The 15,839-nt window shown below is 53.1% G+C and overlaps 1 protein-coding gene across 3 annotated transcripts in view; it reads right to left on the bottom strand.

Moving 5' to 3' along the window:
- Nucleotides 1-13,833, bottom strand: part of Dac (dachshund family transcription factor) — a 172,887-nt gene extending 159,054 nt beyond the window's left edge. For 2 of the 3 annotated variants that reach the window (XM_070667189.1, XM_070667191.1), the window contains exon 1: nucleotides 12,091-13,833. In XM_070667189.1, coding sequence (XP_070523290.1) covers nucleotides 12,091-12,869 — 779 coding nt within the window. In that variant the 5' untranslated portion in view covers nucleotides 12,870-13,833. The remainder of the gene's footprint in view (nucleotides 1-12,090) is intronic. The other variant, XM_070667190.1, reaches the window with a different exon arrangement.
- Nucleotides 13,834-15,839: the final 2,006 nt, after the last annotated feature.

Here is a 15,839-nt window from a genome sequence, read left to right as displayed (position 1 = left end):
CTCGTGAAATTAAATCGCGGAACTAACAAGTGAGTTAAACGCGGATCAATCGGCATCGCTGGAAAAGCGGTAACCATCGGACAATCTCTGAATCTCCTCTTGAAACAGAAACTTTCGCCGATTAGCAAATCGTCAGGTGCTGAATTAATAAGAAAAAAAAAATTAAAAAAAAAGCCGCGCGATGCGCGAAAGAAGATATCCGCGCGACGGGAAATGGAAACGGGGAAAAAAGGGCAACGAACGCGGGAAAAAGGGGCAGATGGCTGGGCCCGCCGCGGTCAAGAGGGAGAGGAGCGAAGAATGAGAGTAAACGGCGAAATAACCGCGCCGACGAAACTGTTCCCCGTTCTCTCTCTCTCTCTCTAGAGCGGCGACGGAACGGAATTCCTGCCGCTCTCCTATTTCTGAGTCCGTTTTCTTTAGCTCGCTCTCATATCCGAAATTGGCCGTGCGGAAGATTCCCGTGATACATCGCGTGCATAGAATGCCCTCCCCCCTTTTCCCTCCGCGGGATCGAGTTTATACAATGCTGATATTTCCGCGGGCAACGGTTGTCTAAACTCCGCCGGCGGCGTGAGATATACGATCGAGTCAACGAGGAGTCGGCGTTCATATATTGTACATGTGGCTGCGGATGAAACCGCGTATTAAGTTAACGGCAACATCCTCGGATGCGTTTAAGATCGCGCTCGCGCGCGAGTCGACTTGATCGCCGTACGGTTCTTCTCGCGGGAGTTTGGGTATCCATCGTCTGTCGATAGATAAATAATTCAGCGAGATATATTACACGCGGGGGTCTCCCTCCCCCCCTCCTTTCGCAGGTGTTGTAAGTTACGACCGTTTTCTGGCCGTGCATGTAGCCGGGCCACGGAGACGCCCGCGATTTATCTTGCGGCCCCGCTTTCTCGAGCACTCCAGATTACGCCCGAGACTCTTCCGCGATTAATCATCATTTTCGCCGCGATTAAAGGCCCAATTAAGTCCCGTTTTTGCAAGTCTGATTGTCCCACGGTCGCCAGGCGGATCGCGCACCCTCTCCCGCCTTGGATACACATTCGAGGCACGCACGGCGGTTGGCTGGTCTAGGCCTTATCTCGCGCAGTGTGCGCGAATTAAAATGTACTTTATGGCCGGTGTCAGGCGATAATAATCGTCCGAAACACCGCGCGAGGATCCGCCGCCCCCGCCGTCTTCTCGCGGTTTTGTATGCGTTATCGCGTCCGTGTGTACGTGCGAGCGCGCGAAGAAGCGCTCGAACGTTTTCGAATCGTCAGCGGAATTAAAAAGAAATTGGCGGCGCAACGGTTATCAAGCGCCGCGATCGCGAGGCACGTCGGAAAACGTAAAGTTGGTAATTGAAGCAATTTCAACCGAGCCGCGGCCCCATAACTTTTCTCGCGAAACGTCACGATCGTGCACAATCATCCTATAATTTATTCGCGGCGCGCGATGCAGCCCGATCTATCCCCAAGACCGACGCGTCGTGGTACGTACATGTATTGTATACCTACTACCGTAACGCTGGATATTAAATCGTTTAATGGATTCGAGTTTTTCGCCGATCGACGAAGGCGCAAGTAGCGTTCCGATATTTCGCGTTTCGATACCTCTCGTTCAAGGGATTTTAACAATTAAATCGACCGAACGCGACTATTTTTTTTTTTTTTTTTTCCTGCTTTTGCCTGGATAACTCGGCCCCGGGAAGACGCCATAACGAGCGACGTTGATAAATAGCGAACGCTTTCGAGAGCCAGAATCCCGCGTAATTACATGCCTATGCCCGCTCGTGGATACTCGCAACGGTCGGGACTCTCAGCGCCGAGCGCATCGTTTTGTTCGATTCCATCTCGATCGCGAATTATCCCCGATCATTCCCTGAGATATTAACATCAATTCTTAATACGCTAACCTCTATGAATTAACGACGATTTGAAATTAATCAATTTCTTTTTTTTTTTGCCAGCGCACGGATTTACGTAATACTTGAATAATTCTAAAAATCTCATTCTTGGGAAAAGATAGAAGCGAGATAACAGAGACTAAAGTTCATCTACATTGGAAATGAACGAATACCGAGGGAAGAATGCAGTTTCTTTTCGATGATTGAGTCAAGTATAACTTATTCAATTAATTGATGTACGAATAATGATATGAATAAATGACTGGTTCAATTATATTTTGTTTTTGTTTATTTTGCAACCTGTGCGATCGACGCGGTATATAATAACGATCGTGAGAATGACGGGACTCGGCGAATAACCGCTTTCGCGAAAAGTCGTTTGGTCTTAACTAAAAAGCCGTCGAAGAAAGAACATGTAACAAAGAAAACGAACGCGCGGCTCTAAAAAGACTGCAGAACACCGATGCATTTGCTTGATAAACTTGCCGATACCTTTCGCCAATGAATCCACATTTTATTGAATTTTTATAACACCCTAAATATTTATAATTAATTCAACCATGTTTATCGTGAGAAATGCTCATAAAATCATGATTGGATCTAAAAATAACTACATTTTCTCTCGGGATGATGATGCAATAATGTCTTCTCACTGTCAAGCGGAGTTATTAAAAATTTTTCTTAATTTTGCGTCACTCGCCGGTGCGATCAGGTCGGCCTAATTAACTCGCACGATTCGTTATCGCCCTGGCCCCTTGTCGAAACGACAAACACGACGAACATCTGCCTGCGGAATCGTCGCCGATGCGATCGGCTCGCCGATCGGATACGCCGGAGCGGATAACGCGTTATCCACGCCACTGCGAACACGACGTGGTCGGATGTATCAATGTCAAGCGCTAATAACACCTCGGCCGCTCGTTCGCGGGCCCCCGAACTGTGTGCAACGACTGGCAGCCAATTCCCAACAATGATATAATTACATATTACTCGTCCGAAGTGCGCGCGACGTGCGCAACGAATTAAAGAATCGGGCGGCGATCGACCAAGGAAAAAATTCACAAAAGTTGGAAAAATGCAAATTGAAGCTAAAACTTTTTCATCGAACGTATCAAATGAAACCTCGCGAGAAATCTAACGTTTTCGTGAACTCTGATCGAAAATTAAAGTCAACGTGAAAGGAGAGAGACGATCCGTTAACCGGTACTTTGACGAAAGAGATTCGATTGCGCTTGAATGACGAAAAAATAAGACCCCGAGATTGGAGTGGACGGTTTTTTTCCTCCTTTCATTTTTGGTGGTCGTCGGAGAGGTCGTAGACCGAATCCGCTCGTGTTATTTGCATGCTGTTACGCCCGGGTTCGGGAGTGATATGCACGGGAGGGCGCCCCTCCCCTTTCGTCGATCTCGTCGAGATCGCCTAGATTGCGCAGGGAGGAAGGAAGATGGAATCGAATGATTCACTCCGCGAGATTACGGTAGAAATGGCGTGCCGATCTGAAGCCGGTTTCCCTCGGCGGGCGCCCCGGGATCGCGATGCCGTGTTAATGAAAGGGCAATTTCCGACTGATCCCGAAAAATGATTTGGACCCGAGTCGCGGCTGTCGAATGCATACCTCTCTTCCGAGGGCGAGCTTAACTGCCCGGCGAACTCGTTAATTTAGAACAAATATTCTTGCCCGCGCGATGCCGAGCGAACGCGAGGCGCGCCGCAATTCAGTAACGCGAGATTACGATCGCGTATATTACCGCTAGAAATTTTCGAACGACACGCGAGCACCAGTTTTTCCTCTCCCCGAAAGCTGATTTTTCGACGAAGCGAAAGCGTGAGCGGACCCGTGAGCGAATCTCGCGCGGTTTAGGTAAATAGATCACCGAGCAGTTCGAGTCCGTGCGTAGCGATCGATAGTAGTTATCGGCGGTTATCACACCTGCCACCCGCGTCTCGCTCTCTCCGCGCGGATCGTCGGCGGCTGACGAAGACCGTCGAGAAGAACCTAGAGGCATTAACTCGGCGGATTCTCGCGTAAACTTGTTCGATCGATATCTCCCAGTCACGCGGCATTTATCCCGTAAGCCTACATTCGTGTGCGAAAGGGAAAAGCGCGTAAACGGTCGCGCGTAAAGCCGAGGTATCCGCTATCGCCGGAAGACGTGCATGAAAACGAAAGAGAGAGAGATATACATGTGTATAGACACGAAAAGAGAGAGAGAGAGAGAGAAAGAGGGAGGTGAGGAAAAGAGAACAAGAAATGACGGGCCCCGCGGAGGAAGAAAGAGCGGAATACCAAGGCGGAGAGGCGGCATGCGTGCATCACGCAAGCGGACCGCACGCGTGTAAAGATGGCCTCCTCGCCCGGCGAACGCCGGTCGAGTTGGCTGACTGGGCTGACTGGGAGCTGACGAGAGAGAGACTCGCGGCCTGGGCACCCTTCAAGGGTATATCACAGGGGCTATCAGGCGTCCATGTACGTAAGATCGACTCGACATCGAGTGCGGGGATCATTACTATAGGAGCAGCTACCCGAGAGGCCGATTTTGATTGACGCGCGACGTTGCGCCAAACTCGACGGCACGCGAGCCGAACAGACGGCTCAGTTCGAACCCCCTTTCGCCGATCCGCGATCGGCGCCGATTTCGCCGCGACGTATTTCGAAGCCGTCTCTGAATATCGCTCGCGAATATCCCCCTCCGCCCTTATCCGCGATCGGGTGGCAAACGAAGAAAGTAAATCTCGCTAATTACAGGCCGCCGGCGATGCAATCGCGACGTTTGCGCAATCGATCCGGAATAAGCACGCCGGACGAGTGCGCTTGGGTTCTAACAACGACTTGATTTCTCTTAAACGTCCAAGTTCTAACTGCCACCTGGCTTCTCGGGTGGTCTCGTGCGTCGTTTAATTACCGTACGTAACGAGTTGGAGTGGCTAGCGTGTGCACGAACGCCGCCGCCCCCTCAACCCTTCTTTGCCAGCGAAAGGGGTGCGATATGCTCGCTGACGTCGTCCACGAATCACTCGAAATTACCGAGTATCGTTGTGACAGGCCGCCCCGCGGTAAGACGGCGAGGGCTGGCTTTCGTGCCACTCGCTCGCCCGACGAAAACTTGAAACTCGCTCCGGCATTCCGACACGAGTCGACGACGATTATAATGCCACCGCGATATTGCCGGGTAACGCGTAATTGTGGCAATTACGCAACGATCAACGCGGCGACATTTTTCACAGATTAAGAAGCGTTCCTACGGCCGTGTCTCTCCGCAACTCCGCACTCGCCAGAAACTTCGTATATCGGCAAATACATAGCAACTTACTCGGCTGAAACCAATCACCGCGGCCGGCAATAATTCGACGATCAAGCGTATCCCGTCGGAATGCTTCTCCTATCACTTCCGGCCGATCGATCATTGGTAAATTACATGTGTGCGCCGGATATTTTATATCGCGCGAGGCGGACTGAAGTAAACGCGATCGGACTTACGACACACGAATGCGGCTGAGGCGATCTGGGAAAGAAAGACGGACAAGCGGTTCACCTTTTCGCGAGTGACGTCGCGAGCGAAGATGTCGTGAAGGTAATAACTCGGTCCGAGTAGGCAAAGGGACACGGGGGTGTAGGTACGACGGAAAGCAAAAAAAAAAAAAAAAAAAAAAAAAGAAACTAATCGCCTAATGCGGATCCCCGCTCTATCGAATATAAGCGATCACGGTAATAAGAAAGCCGGAATTCGTCTTGGCTCTCGGATCGATTCCGCTGAATCCGCGGCCGCATAAAATTGTTGCCGCAAAGGATTTGCGGGCCCGCACGACACGTCCACGACGAGAGCTATCGAGGCGCGGCTTACTCGACGTGAACACGCGATTGCATGCACAAACGCGGGATTCTTAAGCGTGTCTCCCGAGGGAGGCGGCGGCCGAGTGTTTTCCGTAATACAGAGCACGACGCCGCGAGGAATCCATAAGACAATATCGACCGCAGGAAGGAGATGCTTTATCGCGATCTGGATATTTATTACTTTGCGCGAGCCCCTTGAAGTCTCCCGTCCTGTCGCTCGTAACGAGACACGATCGCTCGGCCGATACGGAGAGAGGAGATTCTCAGGCGATTTGTCGATCGGTCGATTAATCAATCTGTCGCATGAATTTTTATTACATTTGCAAATTTATGTGTGCCGTATTATTGCTACGTGTAATGAATATTCGTGCCGGCGCGCCGGGGACGACTCCAATCTGGGGTAGCGATAAAAACGGAGAAGGATTAAGGACCCTTGTTTCGCCCGACGAGCCGTTGCCGGGTTTCACCAGCCGGGCGTGCGAGGAAGACGCGCTCTTGGGGATAGTTCTTTACGAGGGTGGCGGCGTCGCAGCGAGGGGAGAGAGACAAAATGGGACTCGTGGGTACCACAGCCGCAATCAGCTGTTTTCATGTAGGTCACTGGCTCGCGTCGAAACAATCGATTCTGGGATGCGACGCGCGGAAAGGGAGCCGATGTCAAAAGTAACGCAGCGCGGCCGACGCGTCGGCTGACCTCAACGATCTCGCTATACTTAATCGATCTCGATTTGCCATTAAAATCACGGACTTTCGAAGCTCGTAATAATTGAATGCAAAGTTGACATTTGATCCCAGAATAAAATAAAAGAAAGTAATTAAATCTGCTTGATCAAATAAAACTGATATGTCCTTCCGATTTAATAAATGTGACGTGAAATAAATACTGCCGAAATTGTGGATCCCGAGAGGATCGATTTGTCTCACGGATGGTAGGAGAAACGACGAGAGAAATTACCTGGCGGCTTGATCGAGCCCATCGTGATTGGCGAAAACGCGCGTTAACGACGCGGCAGGAAGCACAAAATACCGCGGCGTATCGGCGCAACGGCCGCGTATTTAACGCTCCAAATTGGGAGCCTTTCTCGGGTTCTGTCCGGAGCACACGGTACGATGTTGGAGCGAGCGCGTTCGGGGAACGCCGAAAGGGAAACGCGGAACGGGAGCCTGGCGCCATTGCGATACAATGCGGGGTCCTGATGACTTGCATTTGTATCTCGCCATCAAGAGGCTTCGTGATTATAGCCATGGGGCCCCGGCTTCTCGCATCCTGCCCCTTCTTCCCGGCCCTCCTCGCCTCTCTGGACGTATCGCGCGCGGGTTCCCATCGTCCTCGAGAAACGATCTCGTCTTGCCGCACGCAGACGGTCGGCAGACGATGCCAGAGATCGCGATAATAATATTGTGACTTTATCGTTGCACGGCGCAGCCAACACGTACTCCCTTCCCCCTTCTTCGTCGGATGCAAATTAAGGCTCTCCTTAATTGTTTTCTGCCCGTGCAATTAGAATACGCGACGTTCCGATTGTTCAACCTCGGGGAGGTATTAAATTAACAGAGTAAGATCGAAGGTTCTCGCAAGAGCGGAGGAGACGTAATTATGCGTACTGCGAGCTTAATAATTTTTTTTTTCTAAAGAAGAGGAAGTAGAAAACGCCGGATATTTCGGTCGCCGCGACGGGGTCGGCCATCTTTGCAAGCGAATAAGAGCGTTAAAAAGGGGAAAAGTGCGGAGAAAGAACAGGAGAAAAAGCGGAGGCGGGCTTTAATCCTTCTTGTTTGTCTTTGCATTAATTATCCAGAATTAAGAACGCCGCTTGGCCGCGGCACCGCGCGCGCGCCCGGATTACTGGCTTTATTATTACTTGTTGCAGATTATTAATTACCGAGAATTACGGGCGAGGCGCGGGAGTAGGCTGGATGGCGGAGCAGAAGCGGGCGGCGGGGAAGCCGGCGGGTGGATGCTGGGAAGAAAGGCACCCCTCTCAGATTTGTGTTTTCAATTAATTTCCGTAAATTAAGAACGATTGTAAGGAAAGATTAGTGACCGCTGGCCGGGAATTCTATAAACAGAGAAGGCCGCGCTCCGATTTCCCCGGAGTGGATCGCCGAGTAATTAAACAACTCGATAAACCGCTCGCGCCCCGCATCGTCAACAATTAAACGCGTGAATAAATGTTAACACCGGTGTCGTTACACGGATCGTCCGCGAGCTTTGAAACGGTCAGTAATGGATGCGCTGCGATGACCCCGCACGGTTTTCCAATCGAGGCGAAACATTTATCAATAAAAGTCTGGAGCGCGGGACCGCGTTTTCGTTACCGTGCACATTATAAAGTTCAAGGCTTATCCGCCCCCGCGGTTTCTCATCGATTCGAGTTGCCTGAATTATTCTCACGATACCGAGATACGCGCGCGCGCGGCGGCGGACTTCGTTTTCGGTTACGGGATTAATCGGCCAGCGCGGATTTAATGGAGAGACACGCACGCACGCACGCATTCACTCGCTCGCGCCGTGGGTGCATCTATGAACGCGCGTACGCAGAGAACGACGGCGGCAGCGTGCGCGTATATCTCGATGAAAAGTAATGCTAACAATGGGGTCATGCGAGCCTTTATAATATCACGCTGGCGGCCCAATTCCCCGCGCAGGATACGTAACAGGGGAAAAAAAAAAAAAAGGCCGGAGAGGCCTGCCAGCTGCTGTAAACGATACAATTACCAGATAGATACGTGTTTGTACGCGGAGAGAAGTGGAAAAGGTACGGTGAAAAAGAGAAAGAGAGACGAGCGAGAGGAAAAGGGGAGGTAGACGATCGCTCTCCACTCGGCCCGGCAAAAGAATCGAGCGGTCCCTTTTTCGAGACGTCCATCCGTCGAATAATATCGCGACGCTGCCTCCCGAGAGCGCGCATAGCCGCGGAGAAAGCACAACGCGCGCTCACACGAGGACTTTACCGAGCCCTATTTGTGTATTCGTGCAGTTAACACGAGCGCATAGATATTAAAAGCTTACGTAGCCTATAACCACGCATCGGCGCACGGCAACAACCAGGAGCTGGGAGGAGCGAGCAGAGGAAATAAATATTAATAACGGCTTTCTGCTGCATCTCTCTCTCTCTCTCTTTCTCTCTCTCCCTTTCTCTCTCGGGCTCTCTCTGTTCGCTCTCTCTTCGTCTGTCGAGCTCTCGCGCTGCCTCTCCTCGCTCCTCGCCGGTTCTATTCTCTCCGCGTAACCCCCCTCCTTTCTCTCTCCCCCGTGTCTCTCGCTCTCTCACAATATGTCTGTGCATTGTTAGGGCCATTACGGGAGCCAATTAATCTATGCACAATTTTATAATTAAACGGCTAATAGCGCATAGAATTATAGTCCAGGGCCGCGCGCACTCCCACGTACCTCCAACTGGCTGTTGTTATAACCAGGTAAGCTAAGCGCCGCGCGCGCTCGATAGGAAGAAGGAAGAGCGAGGAAAAAGCACGCGTCCTTTCCTCTCCGTTCGTCGTGTACTCTCCTCCGCATTCTTTTTTTTTTCCCTTCTTTTACTGCTTTATCTCCTCCGCGCTCCGACCTCTTTTCGTCAATTCCCAATTAAACGCTCGATTCTGAAAAGGCCGGGGCTAGTTTGCGAGAAGCCGGATCGCTCGTCAACCGAGTTAGGCAAATTAATTAATATAATTGACCCGTCTCGTTAGCCGCGCGTTATTGTTTCCCCACCGATTATCATAGGACCCGCAACGACTTTGCGCATACGGTACACAATTATCGCGACCGATTACTTTTTTTTTTTTTGACTCGCTCGTAATGAGTGTACCTAACATTGCCCGCGATCAGATAGCGAGGAGACCTCGGCTCGCGTCTTCGGGGCTTGCCTTTCGCCTACCTGCGGGAGGAAGTCCCGCGATAAGGAATAAACGCGGCGTTTAAAAATACACCGCGCGCTAGGAACGATTCACGCATCGTGCGCTCGTTACGCGGGACGCTCCGACACGCGTGTCCCCCGCGACCGTTCTCCCTCCGCATTGTAATTCCGCGCTCGCTAGGCTGTTGTCGCTCGCATACGTCGCTTTTTAACGCTATTACCGGCCGCGAGCACGAAATACGGCGCCGTCCGGCGCAATCGGCCCTGTATCTGCGGGCCGCTCGAACGGAACGGCGCACCCGGCGCCGCGCTGCAGCAAACCGCAAGAAAAATCCCCCCTGAATTATTGGTGCGGTTCCGGGCGCATGCTGTTGCATCGGCCCGATAGGAGAACGGCCGGGCCGACGTGCAGCCGCCGCCACCGCCGCCGCGTAGGTGTGCAAGTGCAATGCGCGCGCGTGTTGCACCGGCGTGGATATGCGGCCGCCGTGTATTATCAGAATGTAACGACCGTCAACGGTACACGCGACCAAGACCGCACAGAACGGCCGCGTCGCAGCCTTTCGATCATCCCGTTTTTCGCCTCCGCGAACAAAATCGTGGAAACCTCCCGCGCGAGAGGACGGAATCCCGAAGAACCAGAAGCCGCGCTCTGCTTGTCTCGTTATCGCCGAGATCATCGCGATAAGCGTAACGAATATTTCTAAGCGTGTAATCATTAATATGATAATGAGTCACGAGGTGTTTTTGATATTAGATGGGAAATGCGATAACTATGGAAGTAAATTGCTAAACCGTCGGACAGAGAATTGAAGAACAACGGTGATCTCTTGTCTTTTAATATCGCGAAATCTTATTTTCTAACGAGGCAGAGATCTAAATTGTCTAATGGAAATTATGGGTGACAGAATATCGTGGTAACTGGCGATTTTTTTTTACGTCTAGCGTTAAATAGCCCGGAAACGAAACGCGCTCGGGTAAAGCAAGACCCGCGCGAGCCGACGGCTCGCGAAACTCTGTTCTGCGACTGCGACTCCGGATTATTTAGATCCCCGCAATCCCTACGAGCTTCCTCCTTCTCGCTCTCTCTCTCTTTCTGAACGATCTCTCCGGTCTCTTTCGCACCGTCCCTCGGGATATCCCTCGACTGCCTCTCGCTCGGTCCCTCTCTCCGTGTCGCGCTGAATCCGTTTCCGTTGCGACTGCCGCTGCGCATCGCGCGCCGAACAAGTATTGCCTATTTACCGAACCGCCACGAGCACCAAGAGATTTCGGCCGCGTCGCGACAATCGAATGACAAACAGATTGTGTGACTGAAAGCGAATCGAGGGAGATTAGCTAAGCCGAGCGACCGGCGCGAAACGCCGATCGGCGAAATGATCTCGTACGACACGGGAGGGCTAAAACTGAGGGCCTCGTGAGGACAACACTTTCCCCGACGACCTTAAATCCCCTCGTTCCGTATACCATTCCGTTTCGTCTGTCGTCTACCTCGTGGGTGGGAGAGCTTGTACAACCGGGCTCGCTTCCTCCCGCCCGGCAGCCTCTCTTTCTCTCCCCGCTCGGGGACGATTCATTCAGAGAAACTACCGTGAAAGGGACACCTGTTGGCGCGGGAGCTCTGTGACAATCCTAGAAACGAGGAGCACGTGCCGCGCTACCGCACTACACCCGGGGCTATTTCAACGTTTCGTTGTCGCGCGCACGCGTTCTTTTTATCGCGCTGTTTAACAAGTCGGGCCTTCCTCTCCTCAACAAAAAGATTCGAAATGTAAATGAGCCCGTGCACGAAATGGCATTCCCTTCTAGACTCGCGAAACGCAATTTCGCCGAGTAATTTCACGACGAACGAAGATCACCCGTAAACTGCCTATGCGAAAAGGGCCCGAGGGTCACCGGGAGCCGTTCCCGACGATGATCAAGTCTTAAGGAGCGGTAGGTGGTGCACAATTAAAGTACTTTTTGGCGGGCTGGTAGCCGAGGTACGGGGCGAAGATAAAGTGCTGCCCGCCGGCGACACCACGCGTTATTAATGTATGCGAAGATCGTAGCTTCCGTTCGCACTAACGGTGGCCAAGAAAGCGCGCCCGGCTGCCGAATGCGCGAGCGCTATTTCCGGAATCCTCCTCAGTTTCGTTTTTATTTTATTTTTTTTTATTTTTTATTTTTTTTCCCCCTTTGAAACAACCAATGTTAATTATGAACAGTGGCCGACAGACATCTGCCACTCGTCGCTATTACGCAAAATTTTTTTCGAACAACATTTAAAGGATAATAATGGCACGATCGCCACGAGGCAATGTCCAGCGAAATTGGCTTCGCCAAAATTACAAAGTCACGGTCTTAGAAAGCCTACCGTTCCGTAGATTCCGCATATTAATCGTCAGCTGACACGAGAGAGAAGATTAAATCGCGCGTTCAAATAAAGATTTTCTCGATTTATTGGCGTTTACTCGCAAATCGCAATGACCTACGGTGAGGCCCGCTGGAGTAAACTTACCTGGCCGTGGTGCAGTCCCTGTAAAGAATGTCGAAGTCCTTGCAGCTGAGCAGCTTGCACCGATTGACGCCTGGCTGGATGGCTCCGAGACCACGTAGAATTCTCACCTGCTCGACGTTACACACCAACGGCACGATATCCAACCGCTTGAGCTTCGTGTAGACTGTGTGAAGGCCGCCCACGAGGTGCTTGAGAAACAGCTCGAAGGCCTGGGGCAAACAGAGCATCGTGTCGCCGGCGATGATGAACGCGGCGACTTTTTGACCGCGGTAGTCGACCAGTTTGCACTCGTTGGCGGTGGGATCGCTGGTACTGATCGGCGGCGGACTGTTGTACGATCGCGGCGGCAAAACCGCGTGATGTGCCGCCATAAGCTCGAGCGGCGAGCCGTGGTGGCCGCTGAGCATACCGCCGAGCTGGCCCAGCAGCCCCAGCCCCGGCGGCGGTAGTCCCGGCATGCGAGGCACCATACCCGGCGGTGCCCCGGGGCCGCCCCCGGCCGATAACGGTGGCGGACTCAGAGGAAGGCCCTGAGGTGGCGAGCCTCTCGTGGGCGAGCCTGGAGTCGGCACGCCGCGGTGTTGGCCCTGCTGATGCTCGCGAATTTGATCGCGCCCGTGCGATTGCTGATGAGACGGCGGCGGCTGGTGCTGGCTGCCGTGGAGCTGCTGCTGCTGGCTCTGTTGCGTCGACGGGCTGTGGGGATGCTTCGGACTGCCGGTTACGGGACTGGCACGGCTGCTGTGGTCGGAAGAGCTGTCCATCGCTCCGTGGTCCATGGGAGGTCGAAAACGCGCGTCCCTCTTATCCGGGCAATTCGTTGAGACGACACCGGGCGCTCCGGCGCGCTTCTGTTATCAGCTATGCGCCCGTAATCCTCTGGGACGGTCGCTCACCTCCCTGCGTTCGCTCGCGCTGGCGAGTTTCGGTACGGCACGGATTATCGAACGCGGATCTTTTTCAATGCATGTTCAAGCCGGCTGCTCGATCCTCCTCGCGAGCTTCCTTTGACGATCCGGGCGGCGCACAATGTTTGATTTCTCAAATTAACACTCTTCAAATGTGTAGTTTGTCACTACGTATCGTGCGTCTCGGCACAGATCAGACCGCACGACTTGCTCAGTTTTAACACGCACGTGGATTTCAGTGTCCATAACTTTCAGTCCCACTTTCGGTCCCACTTGTGGTCACACTTTTAGTCCACTCTCGTCGCGCATTTCATTTTCACCGATCCATCGCGGGGACGATTCAACTTGACGGCGCGGCACAAGATATCTCTAAAGTGACTGACGCACACGCTGACGGAGGCTTTCGCGCCGAGCTGGTCGGCAACTCGCTCACTTGCCGGCGACCATTCTTCGTGTCAAAGAAAACGAGATCGCGATACTGTAACCGTGACTATACTTTGAACGAGAAACGCGTGGGCACGAGAGAACCGCAACGTGTATACGACTGCGACGATGTCAGAGCGGCGAGATGACAGCGAGGACGGCGACGGCGACGGCGACGACAGCGGTTGGCGGCGGCGAGGGCGACGATGACAACGGAGGCGGCTGCCGCGGTAACTCGCAGGGACGCGCGTCGCTCGTTCTCAAAGTAGCAAACGCTCTCTCGGTCGAGTCGGGAGTATTTCCCTACCCAGTCACAGATGTAATAAATAAAAACATCAGTGGGAGCCCGACAACCGGGGAGGATGGGCGTTCTGTGCGCACAACCGACTATCCGGTTGGCGGAGCAACCGGGGCGGCTGTTCTCGCGATTGGACGCCAGGTTCACGTTGTCTACGCCTTTCGAACCTTCCTCCAATTCGGCCACCCGCCCTTCACCTCCCCCACTATTTGCTAACCGCTAGCACCGACGTGGCAACGACGACTAACGCCGATGTGAGGACGGTTCCGGGGGCTACCAACACAGAGGGACAACCAGACGCAGACGCACAGAGAGCCTGAGGACAGTACGACTGGAACGTACCGGCGGACGGAGGGAGGGAGGGGGGGGTTTCTTCTTTTACCTCGTCGGGTTTATCTTCTTTCGTTGCGGCTCTTACGTTCTCTTTCCCGCCGCGCCTCCCCGCCTTCCAACTTTTGATTCTTTCGCTCTCGTCTATCTCTCTCTCTCTCTCTTCGCGTACTGTTCCTTTCTCGAGCGTTTCGACGATCCTCTCGAGTCCCGCCTCTCTTTCTTTCTCTCTTTTTCTTCGACTGTTCATATTCTTCCAATCGTTGAACTAACTTCGCAACCCCCTCGGTACCTTATCCACGTTTCCTTTTCGTCCAGCGTTTCTTTATCTTTTTATATTTTTCATGAATTTCATATCGCCGCCGTCTTTTCGCTCTCGATCTCTCCGTTCTCACTTTTTTCTCGCTCTTCCCTGTCTTTCCGATGCTATTCTCATTTTCCGCCCCTCCTCCGTCGTCCCCTCTGCCGCGCGTACTCCGAGTTCACGCTCTCTCGTGTGACCAGCCCTCTCCGGCTGTGTTCTCGCTTTATCTCCTTCTTTCGTCATCCCCTTCTGCGTCACGTGCGCACACATGCACTGCCCGCGCCTCCGTCTCTCTTCCTCTCCCGCCGTTCCCTGTCCCTACGACGAAGAATGTCGCCAACGTTCGAATCGATCGCTCGCTTTCGCGCGCGCTCTGCCTCCCTTCTTCACCCTTCCGCCGTCCGTGAGCCCACTCCTCTTGTCTGCCCCCGCGCCCCGCTTTTCCCTCGCCACCTCCTCTTCCTCCTCAACCTCCGCCACCCTCTTTCTCTCTCTGCTCTTCCCTCAGATCTCCTCTACCATATTCGCCATCAGCATTACACGCGCGCACTTATTTCTTCTGCAGGTAACTCCGCTTTCCTTGCGATCTCTCCTCCGCCGCCCCGTCGCTCTCCCGCACCTTCCCCCCTCGCGCCTTCAGCCCACCCTTGGTCCACCTGCCCCTTTCCTTGCCGCGCTTCCTCCGCCTCTCCGTCCCCCCCACCAGTCCGGCGGGATAGTCTACGCTCTCCGTAGCTCGACACGGTTAGGGTATGGGTGCTTAATATCTTTGTGCCATACCCAAGGCGCCCGTATCCGCCGACAGTTCCTGGAGGTGAACTTTGCCGCGATCGAGTGCCTCGAGTCGCGCGAGGCAGAGACGAAAACCGTGGCCGTGTACGCGGATACGAATAATTACGCGAGCGAATGTAACAAGAGAGGCACATCGAGAGAGGAAATGCATTGTCGATAGGTGCTCTGCCGAAAAGAGAAAATAATCATATGTATATTCATACGCTAATCGAACTCAATGTTACACGTTTTTCGTCTTAAATGTTACCGGAGAGAAGCTATTTTGCTCTTTACAAAGAAATGTAATGCGTCTTGTTGGTTGCGTTTTCTAGCCGCGCTCAAGTAGGGGGCAAAAAGTACCGCGGGGACTCGAGGGCGATCTCCGATTATCTCGTCATAGACGCTCCGTGGCTGGCAGCGATCGGAAGGGAAAAGAGTCTGGCGTACTCTTCTCGCTTTCGGCCGGCCAACCCCTCATCGGCCCGGTGACCCAGATTTGCTAGGGAGACCCTTCGCGATACGAGGCACCGTCGTATGTGTTCATGCCGACCGTACGCACTCGCACACACAGCCGTCTTCGTACAGATTCCACGGTCCGCAATGCGTTTACTCGAAACAGCTGATCTCTCGCCGCCTTACCGAGCCCTAAACAAAGCGGGAACCTCGCCACCGTCCTCTGGTTCCTCACTGACCGCGCGCGAACCCGACCGTTTGT

This window comes from Cardiocondyla obscurior, linkage group LG15 (assembly GCF_019399895.1).
Source record: "Cardiocondyla obscurior isolate alpha-2009 linkage group LG15, Cobs3.1, whole genome shotgun sequence".
Classification (NCBI taxonomy): Eukaryota; Metazoa; Arthropoda; class Insecta; order Hymenoptera; family Formicidae; genus Cardiocondyla; species Cardiocondyla obscurior.
Note: the sequence above shows the minus strand (reverse complement) of the source record. Positions and strands in the feature narration are given on the sequence as shown.